This window comes from Montipora foliosa, chromosome 5, assembly GCF_036669935.1.
Source record: "Montipora foliosa isolate CH-2021 chromosome 5, ASM3666993v2, whole genome shotgun sequence".
In the NCBI taxonomy this organism is placed as follows: Eukaryota; Metazoa; Cnidaria; class Anthozoa; order Scleractinia; family Acroporidae; genus Montipora; species Montipora foliosa.
In genome coordinates, this window is record NC_090873.1 from 28806632 (window position 1) to 28819418 (window position 12787).

General features: G+C 40.3%; 1 protein-coding gene across 8 annotated transcripts in view; it reads right to left on the reverse strand.

Annotated features, from left to right (window-relative positions):
• LOC138003881 (tetratricopeptide repeat protein 28-like) overlaps window positions 1–12787 on the reverse strand; it is a 250699-nt gene that overhangs the window by 191582 nt on the left and 46330 nt on the right. For 6 of the 8 annotated variants that reach the window (XM_068850169.1, XM_068850168.1, XM_068850166.1 and 3 more), the window contains 2 exons: window positions 5157–8298; window positions 1392–4665 (listed from right to left, as the gene is read on the reverse strand). The exons of the other annotated variants lie outside the window; for them this stretch is intronic. In XM_068850169.1, the coding sequence (XP_068706270.1) occupies window positions 4646–4665; window positions 5157–8250 (3114 nt within the window). In that variant the 5' untranslated portion in view covers window positions 8251–8298 and the 3' untranslated portion in view covers window positions 1392–4645. Of the gene's footprint in view, window positions 1–1391; window positions 4666–5156; window positions 8299–12787 lie in introns of those variants that run through there. 8 annotated transcript variants of the gene reach the window in all.

The following is a 12787-nucleotide window of genomic DNA, read 5'->3' on the forward strand; positions in this document are numbered from 1 at the left end:
ATTTATTTATGGAAGTGCCAAACCGCATGATGACAGTTCAGTTCATCGCCACTCATCGCCGTTCGCAAGCAAAATGTCAGTTAGTACAAACCAGTTACATGAAACGAATTAAATTGTTCTTGTTTGCCATACAATAAACATCTTATTAACCGAGCTTAGTCGGTCTGTATGGGAGAATCTTGATCTCGGTCGTGTGTACAGACCTCACTGCGTTCGGTCTGTACTCACGACCTCGGTCAAGATTCTCCCGTACAGACCTCCTTCTCGGTTAATAAGAGCTAAGTATTGTCGTCTCACTTTTGCGGCCTGTGATTGGTTCTAATGTAGAAATTGACGTCGTTGCACTGAATTGGGTTGCTGGCGTACGCAAACAAATACGTTTCGCAGGTAGAAAGAATTGAAATTTTCGATCAGGCGCGGGTTGATTAGTTTACAGTTCTATTTATCCTTATAAATGATGGATCGCGATACAAAACTAATTGCGATTTTGAGACGGCCATACCACATTATATTAACGGCGTTGGGAGAAAATGTATTCCGTATTGGGCTCCGTCGCTTTGCGATTCCGACCAATTCCGAATATATTTTCTCCCAACTAGCCGTCAACATAATGTGGTATTGCCGTCTCAAAATCGTAATTTGTTTTTAAAAATCACGCTTATTGAGGCATGGTCCTGGTAAGTTAAGTGAACTGAGCTACCCTCAAATGTTTTTTTTACATAAATCTCTTTTCCCCTTTGTCTCGGAGTAACTGCAAGGCCACGTACTATGGTCTGTGTCCTTGTCGCAGCATCGTTCGAAGAACGAGGCATATAACAATACAAAGGAGTGGCCGGGTATTCTGCGCAGTTCAGCTGTCTCTTCAAAAATCTGCTTACTTTTAATGATTTGGCCCAAAACCGAGGAAGTGAAACGGTGTTCAGATTTAACTTTTGTGACGTGAAAGAGAGTAACAAACCGTTTATTACAAACTCGAAAAAATACTAGCTCCCAGTTGACTTTAAAGAGTGAGCGACAACAGGGCTCACACCCGGACGGGGGTGCTCGTCGTACCTTTTAGGGGTTAAAAAAGTGGTTTTGGTTCCTCTTAGGGTGTTCAGCATCAAAAGCTCCACAGCGGGAGCTTTAGCGGTACTTTTTGGGGTATTGAGCCAAAAGATTATGACAGGAGACATTTGACAATTAACTAATTTTTAATTTCGTTTTATTAAAACCCATAATTTGGTACTTCTTGAGGGCGGAAAAAATCAATGCCACGCCCACAAGACAGGATTTTGGTACCTCTTAACCCTTAGCATACTATAGGGGGAGGGGGGGGGGGTTATTATAAGAGAATACAAGCCATATGACTTATAATGCTTGCCAAGCAAAAACATTACACAGAGACCTCATTAAACCATATATATTTATAAAGAGCATAAAATTTCTTGTTTGTATAAGATTTAAAAATTATGGGATATATGAAATCACGTGATATCATGGAGTGCATAATTTGCATAATTATGTAAATTTTCAAAAGACAATAAAACTTCAAGTGAAGCTATGATCTTCGCAGTTATGAGCGCAATTTTTGTAATTGCGTAGAGAAGCCTGAAAAATTCAGGAAATTCAACGGGGTTTGAACCCGTGACCTCGCGATTCCGGTGCGACGCTCTAACCAACTGAACTATGAAGCCACTGACGTTGGGAGCTGGTCATTTGTGGGTTCTAATGGTCCCGTGAGGAATGAGTCAATGATGAAATGGTATATGAAATGAATCATATATGAACTGCGGATATGAAATCAAGTGAAGCTATGATCTTCGCAGTTCTGACATAATCCTGTGTCTCTCCTAAAGCATTTCCCTTTAACCACAGGTTGCTCAAGCTCGATATATGAGCAGCTCTTTATATGATGACCTTTGCATTGTTACGTGACTCGAGCGATTTGCATATATATAAGGATTTGTAGGGGGAAAATAACGATTGTTTCTGTGACCTATGAAAATATAGCGATTTAAATAAAAATCGTCTTACCTTACTTTAGTTGAGTGTTTTTTCCCTCCTGTGTGGTCTTTGAGCCGATTTACGGCTATTCCTGTTAGTTTAAGAGGAACCGGTTTGCTCCCTCTATATATACTAGTATATATAGAGGGAGCAAACCGGTTTCGAACAAATAATGTTTCCAAAGGAAACTTAAGCCACTAACGAACTGTTTCAATCTGTATTAAGATTGCAGGGTTTTCTCACATATTCGTATAGCACATGTACAAAGGCGCGTACGAAACCTTGAACACCCTTTAATTTAAATTAAACACCCGAAAAGTTACATGGTTGAAATGTTGCGTTTGAGTATTCAATATTTAGTCTCCATATAATAAAAAGAACATTACACATTGGCTCGAAGATATGAATTTTATGTTCTCGTGGCAAGAACAATATCTCACTCGTTCGCTTCGCTCACTCATGAGACATTGTTCTTGCCACTCGAACATAAAATTCATATCTTCTCGCCACCGTGTAATATCCTCTATCTAAAAACTAGCGATAAAAAGCTAAACTTCCGACGTTTCGGCGACCTCATGACGCCATTATCAAGGAGTTGGAAATGAACATGCGAGTTCATAACGGTCAACATTAGTTTCCATCCCTCAAACATTGAACATTTTGTAACAATTACACGACGCATTATGTCATGTTAATATTGACAAGCTTACCGCTCTAAAAAGAATGAAAACAAGCAGAATGACAGCTTTAGTTCAACAAGAAATAGCGTTTCTAAGCTATGCCGCACTGATCTACAGTATTTAGGTCTATGCTAGGTACTATTATGTCAATACTCTAAAAAATTCGACTTTCAGGGAACTTGTCTCGTTGGTCTAGTGGATGTCGGAAACTGCAAGGTGAAGCCATCGAACCGGGTTCAACTCTTTGCCTCGCCTATTTTGAATCTTCTCAGCTTGTTTAAAATCTTTGTTTCGTTGAAGTAGATTTGAAGTCTAAAGTAGACTGTACGTCGTATAAGTTGAATAAAAAGGGAAATGTCAGTTTGAGGGATGGAAAGAAGTGATGACCGTTCATAACAGGTACAAAATGCTCCAAATTTGCATAAGTGGAGGAGAGCTAGACAAAGACTTTAGCTCGGATTGAATCTGTTTGCACGTTCAGCCGTAGTGGAGAAGGAGACCAGTACTGATAGACCTTACTCTCGATTTGGGGTGATCGGTTTAGGAGGTGGGTGCCCATCCTGCTGTCAGTTTTAACATGGAGAAAGGATGGAATGCTTCCCTTATAATACCTTTGTCAACTCGAGAGTTACTGACCAACGTTTGCAATGGTGTGAAATGGTATGAAATGACATGACTCGGGTAGTCATATCATTTTTAAAATTCAAAAATTTCCACAAGCATATGCATGGGCAAAGTCCCACCTCCCCAGGGGTTTAAAATGCACACAATTAATTAAGAGATCAGGCAACTTTGGCACCACACACCTTTTTACCTTCTAAAAGTTTTAAGAAATCGCCAATTTCATTGCATTATTTTGCATTGGTCCAGTCCCTCTGTGACAAAATATCACAAAATCAACATGTACAACTTTAAAGTAAAGAACTTTCCATTTGTTTCGTACTAGGCCCTAGCAAGAGTCCTTCACCAAGGAGTTAGATTTACCCAAATTGTCCTAGTCCTCATCAGCGTCAGAAAAGTGTATGTTTTTGAACCACTTTTTGCGGGAAAATAAACAATAAACAAATCGGCTAACTCAATGTTGTGCCCGATTCAAACCCTTTGGGAATAAAGCGTTTTGTTCCAGCAATTTCCATATCATTTAAATGTGAATGCTACATTAAAATTTTTGTTATTTCCAAACATTTCTACTTTCCTAGGTTTTTTTTTAGGTTATAGACATTTGCCTCCCGAAACAATTAATTTGCTTATTTAGCTTTGGCCAACCTTACAGAAACACAGAAAATACACATTCCCCGAGACTGGCACTTAATGATATTGAAAATGGAAAGTTGGTATAGCAAGCTAAAGAGTATACATGTCACCTGAGAAACATACCGCAAAAGCTTGGAGTTATTTTCAAGGGCCAAAATAACACGACGGCTAGATCCTCAGTTATGGAAACAAACTGTTTTGACAAGTCCCTGATCTCTATCAAGTGATTAACTGATCCTGGAACAGATGCTTACAAAACAAATGTAAGGACTTGGACAGTATCTTAATACTACTGAAATCCCATGGTACTTTAACTATAATTGGCATGATAGAGCGAGTTTCAATTGAGTGTCGTAAAACCAAAACCAAAGTAATTACTTTGGCCAATCAAAAAGGACTGAGACAATCCGGCAAACCAATCAAAACTCGAAGTAATTACACGTAGCTGACACAAGGCGCGGGAAAATGTGCACGCGTGAGCCACGATTGGTTTTGGTTTCACTTCTGATTGGTTGAAAAAATGGCGCGAGAACTTTAAACCAATCACTGAGTGAAGTAATCATAAACCAAAGTAATTATCTAATTACTTTCGACACTAAATTGAAAACCGCTCTATCTTGTGTCTGACTGCTACTGAGGTATCAATGATTGAATTGTTTTCAATAACTCATATAATCGAAGAAAGGAAAATAACATATCGACGTATCACAGTCCAAGTAAGTTTTTCACGTTTTGGACATCGTTTCTGAAAAAACAAAACAAGGAAGAAAGAAACAAGTAGTGGGTTAAATGGCACTAACAAATTTCGTTCTGATTGACAAGTAAATAATATAACAATTATCTTAATTCATTCATTTAACTGTTTGTGCTAGAGTTAATAGCAACAATTCCTATTCGTGGTTACTTTGACATGTAGAGTTGAAGACCTCAATAACTCACTTCACTTGACATAAGCAATCGACAATCACCGATCAGTTTCACAGTCAGTCCATCATAACACGGGCTCAAACAGCTAGCTATCTGCGGGAAGCTGAAGTAGCTGACTCGGTGAATGCAGACATTATTTAATTCAGGTATTAGTCAAAGCAGTTTGAGTAAAAATAACCACTCTGGCAACCGTTTTTAAAGCCATTTCTCTGTGAAGAACGTACATCCTCCTTTCGACAACTTCCTGATTAAAAACATATACAAAGTACAGCGGTTCAGTCATTGAGGTTATATTTAAATAGCACTTACCATTCTTTTCTTGTTCGAGCTCCCCAAACTCAAAGGTGACATCATCGCCAATTAGCACAAATGGCGCCCAGTATTTTATGGCCGAATAATTCTTTGTCTCCTGAAGAGATTTCATAGCATGGTGAAGAGCTGTACTTGCACTTTTTCTATCTGCCAATTGTTGGTAGAAACTCTTCATGAAAATGAAGGTCGCCTCGTCATCGATTGCCCAGAGTGACACCAGAACAGACCGGGCACCAGCACACAGGAAAGCCCTGGCTATTCCCACAATACCCTCAGATTTTACCTCTCCCTGGCCACTATGACAGCAACTAAGCACAACCAGCCTTGCCTGAAGGCGAACTGCTTGAACATCGCTCAACGATAACATGTAATCTTCCTCTTCGGGGATCTGGGATGTGCGTTCGGGATTTGGGGCCAAAGCAATTTCTCCAGATCCGTCATTCCCATGTGCAGCAATGTGGATTAAGGCAACTGACTTCATTCTTTTCAGCACCTCAGCTTTGGTTGCATTTTTTCCTGTAAGAGGCACGGTCTTCAGAAGTTCTCCAATTATATCCACCTCTTTTTTCGCACACGGCAGCTGTTCATACATGGGTTCACCAGTGCCGTAAGTGACTTCGCTCAAGCACGGATCGCCTACAAGCAGCGCTTTATTCTTACTTTGGAAGTCGTCAGGTGCCATAGTGATCAATTTTAAAGCAGTCAGCGAGGGGATTGCACGGATCCTGACAGAGTCACTCATTGCAGAAAAAGGAGCCAGGCAAAAGTGTCCATCAGGAACAAACACTAAGTCATCACCCTGGATCAAGTCTGCTATAGGACTGACTAAGACATCATACAAAGGCTGCAAAGAGTGCACAGAAAAGCTCAAGGACTGAACGGTTTCTTCAACAGCTTCCCTACTGCTCGAGAAATCACTGCGTTGTCTGTCAAGCGAACGATTCTCACATCGTACAACAGACCCCGCATTGATCTGTTTAAAAGTACTTTTCATCAGAGACTTGGCACTTCCATTTTTGATTTTCTTTTGTCTAAAATTTATCCTGATATCATCTCTTAGCAACCAGAAGCTGATCGTGTTCCCTTCAAGTGCTATGAAAACAGTTTGTGAAGGTAGATCTGTCATAACCAAAGAGATAGTTACCTTCATCATAGGTTTCTCATCAACGCTGTATTGCATCTTTAAAATGTCTGCCAAAGCCTGTGCTCGTCCTTGCTCAGCAGCATACAAAGCTTCATCAACCTCTCCATTCTTCAAGAGTGCTGTCCACAGAGCAGTGTACGCAAACCCCTTTGTGTCACGAAAGCTTATTTTCCATGCATCCTCTGACCTAAGAAGACGCCTAACTTCATCAAAATAATAAATGCTTAGACGATAGTAATTAAGAGCTTTGCCCAAGGAGCCAAAAAATTCATGAACAAGACCAATATGATAACATGCGATTGCCAGCCCTATTGGGTCCTCTGTTTCCTTGCAAATAATAAGTTGTTGATGGCGGTACTCTATGGCTTGCTTCAAATTACCAAGACTTTGATAAGCGTTGCCGAGATTGCCATAGGCAGCTCCTTCTCCGTCCCTGTCCCCTACCTCTTTCGCAATACTAAGACGTTGATTGTGGTACTCTATGGCTTGCTTGAAATTACCAAGACTGTCATAAGCAACGCCGAGATTGCCATAGGCTCTTCCTTCTCCGGCCCTGTCCCCTACCTCATTGACAATACTAAGATATTGATGGTGGTACTCTATGGCTTGCTTGAAGTTACCAAGACTTTGATAAGCGTTGCCGAGATTGCCATAGGCTGCTCCTTCTCCGGCCCTGTCCCCTACCACTTTCGCAATACTAAGATGTTGATGGTGGTACTCTATGGCTTGCTTGAAGTTACCAAGACTTTGATAAGCGTTGCCGAGATTGCAATAGTCTGCTCCTTCTCCGGCCCTGTCCCCTACCTCTTTCGCAATACTAAGACTTTGATGGTGGTACTCTATGGCTTGCTTGAAATTACCAAGACTTTGATAAGCAATGCCGAGATTGCCATAGGCTTTTCCTTCTCTGGCCCTGTCCCCTACCACTTTTGCAATACTAAGATATTGATGGTGGTACTCTATGGCTTGCTTGAAGTTACCAAGACTTTGATAAGCGTTGCCGAGATTGCCATAGGCTGCTCCTTCTCCGGCCCTGTCCCCTACCACTTTCGCAATACTAAGATGTTGATGGTGGTACTCTATGGCTTGCTTGAAATTACCAAGACTGTCATAAGCAATGCCGAGATTGCCATAGGCTGCTCCTTCTCCAGCCCTGTCCCCTACCTCTTTTGCAATACTAAGATGTTGATGGTAGTACTCTATGGCTTGCTTGAAATTACCAAGACTGTCATAAGCAATGCCGAGATTGCCATAGGCTTTTCCTTCTCCGGCCCTGTTTCCTACCTCTTTGACAATACTAAGATGATGATGGTGGTACTCTATGGCTCGCTTGAAATTACCAAGACTTTGATAAGCAATGCCGAGATTGCAATAGGCTGCTCCTTCTCCGCCCCTGTCCTCTACCTCTTTCGCAATACTAAGACGTTGATTGTGGTACTCTATGGCTTGCTTGAAATTACCAAGACTTTGATAAGCAATGCCGAGATTGCCATAGGCTGGTCCTTCTCCAGCCCTGTCCCCTACCTCTTTCGCAATACTAAGATGTTGATGGTAGTACTCTATGGCTTGCTTGAAATTACCAAGACTGTCATAAGCAATGCCGAGATTGCCATAGGCTTTTCCTTCTCCGGCCCTGTCCCCTACCTCTTTGACAATACTAAGAAGATGATGGTGGTACTCTATGGCTCGCTTAAAATTACCAAGACTTTGATAAGCAATGCCGAGATTGCCATAGGCTGCTCCTTCTCCGGCCCTGAAACCCACTTCCTTACAAACGGCTAATGATTCTGTGTAATTTGTTATGGCCTGATTAAAGTCAGCTGTGCCCTGATAGTATCTACCAAGATTGAAATAAGCCAAGCCCTCGCCTTGTTTGTCTCCCACCTTTCTTGCAATGCTAAGCTCTTGCATATGCCGCTCCAAAACGTCCAACTTTCTATCCACCATTGTTGATAATCAAAACCAGGAAGTTTTTCTCAGAAATCTGGGGTGCACCTAAAAGATAAATGAACGAAAACACAATCGTTTCAATGTTCTGAGTACAGGATGCTAGACTGGCACAGCAAGATTAATCGAACAGTGAAGGAATAACTATCTTAAGCCAGCCAGTATTTCAAAAGAAAAATGCCTTTCTTCATCAGGGTTTCCCAAGGAATTATTTCGGCTAATGGAGACAGTTGTTACAGAATAAATACTTGGGCATTTAACAGACTAAGAGCGTTTGGTACAAAAATAATCACGGAACATTAACTATGTAAATGAGGAAAAAACAGCCTATAGAAAAGCGATGGCATCCCATTTCATCTTTCTTGTGGAAAGCTAATTAAAAGTTCTTAAGATATGCTTCGCTGGCAGGAAATTTGCTGCCGGAATGTAGCTGACACCAAAAAGACAGGAGGGGATGCAATTAACAGTGTAGTATTCAATTTTCTGCAATTGACGTCAAACTCATAATAATTTATTTCAGGTCTAAATCTATCCAATGTCTGAGCTGCTTGTGTTTCGTCCCAATTTTTTTTTGTCTGGATACCTGGTTACTCCACGTATTTTGATCCAGGGACTTTGAATGAGCTAATTGAACTGCTCACACATTTCCATTGAGAAAGGGTGCTCGTCAGGACAGAATTGGCCGTTTTTATACTAGAGATGCATAATCCCGCCATTCAAATTATGCCTTTCCCTCTCTTTTTCCATAAGCCAAAATCATTCCTTGGGAAACCCTGATGAAGAAAGGCATTTTCTTTCGAAATTTTGGCTTAAGATAGTTATTCCTTCAATGCTCAATTAATCTTGCTGTGCCAGTTTAGCATCCTGTAGTCAGGGCATTGAACCTATTGTGTTTTCGTATTTCTCGGCGTTGTTTAAAAAAGTAGGTACGCAATGCGTACATGTGGGTAGCCACTTAGACACCATACTACCAATGGAGTCTTAAGTATGCTGTTCATTTTCATTTGGGTTCTAACCATTCACTATACTAGCTCTCTACGACCTTCCTTGGCTTCCCATTGCCTATCGAATCAGGTTTAAGATTTAAATCAATTCATGGATAAGTGCCATCTTATCTTAGTGACGTGATTACAATTACCGGGTAGATCTATCCTCTATTTATTGTATACTGCACCATTAGCTGACTTATTTCGACATCATAACTTGCAATTTCACCTCTACGCTGATGATACGCAACTTTAAGTTTCCTTTTCAACAAACAATGACCTGGAACTGACTGAAGCTGTTGTGAACGTATCGAGCTATGCCTGTGGCTTTAGGTTGCTGACTGATACGGAAATGGTTACTATCGCTGCCTTCATAGAATCTTATTTTTGGATTTTTGGATCCTACAACACTGTTCAGAGTCTCATTCCTTTGGGAGTTTGACATTTGATTCCTATTGGCTAAAACTGAACTGAATCAAACATTCCAGTTTGTAATTTTGCGTTCCAGTTTGGTTTTAGCCGGTGTTAAGGGTTAATCCGCGCTCCCCTTTCACTGCCATGTCTGATGCCCATTCATTCCAAATCGATCACCATGCCGTGGGCAAATTGTCGTACCCTATCATCTATCATCTATCATCTATAACACCTTTTAAAAGCAATTAATAAGAAAACAATAACCATTAGTTTCACGGGCAGTGATACAATCCGGCTGCGCTGATCAATGTACTCGCTTCAGGGACAACTGGAAAAGTGAGTGCTCGCAGTCTCGTACAACGATACATGATTACATGGTCTTACATATCTTGCTTACTTGATTTTCGCAATTGGAGCGATTGCTGAATACCCGTCCACAAAGGAGCGTTTACGTTCGCGACGCTAGCTGCAGTGCCGAAGTGAACCAAAGTGGATTTAGCGCAGTTCATGTCAGATAGAGTGAACTCAGTAGAATGGCTGGTGCCGCAGTGCCTTAGTCGACTTACGGTTAAATTGAGCTGAGTAGACTGGCTAGTGCCGCAGTGCCGCGGTGCTTACCTCACGAGGTAAGCAGGTATATAGGTATATAGGTATATAAGGTATATCCAGCAACACGACTGCGGCGGCACTGCGGCAGCAGTGTTTTTAGGGTCTATTTCTCGTGGCCGGGTATTCTGCTTTTGACATTAAGTCTGTAATAGGTAGTATCGGCGGATTTTGCAAAGTGATTTTCTGCTCAATATCTTAATTTAAGTGATTTCATTTAAAGCTTACCCACACGTGCGAGCAAAAGGCTAACCTCTGTATCCAGAGAAGAATCCAACACTTTATAACTTCTCAAGTGTGCCTTGATGTCCTTATCACATTTTGCTATTATTACACATTGAACGTTTGCTGGATTGTCAGATCTTGGGCCACAAATTGCCCCAACAAACTCAGAATAGAACGGCACGCAGTAAAAATGGTCTGTGTGCCTTGTCCTAATCTCTTGCGAGACAGCTCTGACGACACAATCACGGCACAACTCACGAAAGTCACGAAGCGTTCGACTGGTTGGATGGTTGTTTGAGGGCTTCGAGGAAAATCCAAGCAGCGTATGCTTATATAAAGGGGGATACCTTTCTTTGTTTGTTTTGCAGGTATGTTCACAAAGTGAATTAAGGAAACTTGTTTGCGTAACAATATGGAATGGAATGAATCTTGCTAGTATGCAAATTTTTAGGTCAGTTACCGGATATGTCACTCTTAAACCAAGACAGTTAAATTTCAATGACACCTTCCCCTTGACCTACAGTAGTTCCAGTCAATTCACGTTGTATTGTGTCAGTAAACCTAGAGTCTCGAATTGTTTAGTGAATAAATCGAGATTAGCGTGTGTGATTTCAATATACCTCACCTCTGCTTTGGTGGTCAAAGGTCGACTTTTGTTGACAAACAGCATGTTGAAATTGGGCCTCAAAATTCCTCTGTTTCAATTACCCAAAACGTTTATTGAATTTAATTGCAGCGGAAACATTGCTTATTCTGGTGAATATAGTCTCCTTTGAGAAAGCCATGTACCAAGATGCTTTTTGACGGTCGAATTTCGCACAAATTTGCCACTCCCCTTGCAAAATGAATTTCAAGCTTTCTGTTAAGTTCTGGAAATTTCTAGAATGTGACAGGTTTATTCCAGAGTCAAATTCCAGCTTTTATTCCAGAAATTGTTTTCCAGTTTTTGCAAGTTTTGGGTTCTTTCAAAAGCTGGAAATAGCTTGAATTTGATACAGCTATCAGGTGCTGCCAGAAAATGACAGTTTTTTTGGAGTCTTCATTTTCTTGCAGGAAACTGGAAATAAACTAGCAATAGTCTACAGCTTGTTAACAATTTTAACATTCCTCAAATGAAACAAATGTTTAGTTTATTACAGTTTCTATTCTATAAATTCAACTCTTTTCAGATAAAAAGTTAAAGAAATGTTTAGCATGCAGTTTCTTATTATGTATAAAATTTAAGAAGTAAGAAAATTCCCTTGTAGAACCAGACATATGTAAACGCTATGTAAAGTTTATCATATAACTATGTTGAACTATATAAAGGCTATTTACTGCTCCTTACTTGCTATGTAATAACTATGTAACTTGCTACATTACATAGTTCAGTCTGTGTAAAGCATATGCCATTATTATTGCAATACTATTTAAAGGTCACATAGCTCTTTGAAATAGCTTATGAATGTTTATGTGATATCTTTCGAGTTAATACATTTACTTAGCTTACGCAATGTCCTTTAAAGGTGCCAAACTTTGAACATAAAAGCACTCTGTACACGGAGAAAATGAAAAAGAAAGCTTTTATTCCGATCAATCAACGGATTACCTTGTTTGATGCGCTCTGAGTCTCATAATCGGCCTTTTTCCAAAAGGAACATGATGCATTACTCTCGAAAATTACACACTCCAAGTCAGCACTTAATCCTTTCAATGAACTCCAGTATCTTTCGAATCTTGCGGTTCCGCAAAATCTGTAAGAGCTGGACTGGTTACTGCTGACTGCTGACCAAAACAAAAAGGACTCACTTGTTCCCAGTCCGGTCTCTCACGTGTTATCCAAGATGGTGGAGGATGACAATCTTTCTACGGAGCAAGATTCGAAAGATACTGGAGTTCATTGAAAGGATTAAGTGCTGACTTGGAGTGTGTAATTTTCGAGAGTAATGCATCTTGTTCCTTTTGGAAAAAGGCCGATTATGAGACTCAGAGCGCATCAAACAAGGTAATCCGTTGATTGATCGGAATAAAAGCTTTCTTTTTCATTTTCTCCGTGTACAGAGTGCTTTTATGTTCAAAGTTTGGCACCTTTAAAGGACATTGCGTAAGCTAAGTAAATGTATTAACTCGAAAGATATCACATAAACATTCATAAGCTATTTCAAAGAGCTATGTGACCTTTAAATAGTATTGCAATAGTAATGGCATATGCTTTACACAGACTGAACTATGTAATGTAGCAAGTTACATAGTTATTACATAGCAAGTAAGGAGCAGTAAATAGCCTTTATATAGTTCAACATAGTTATATGATAAACTTTACATAG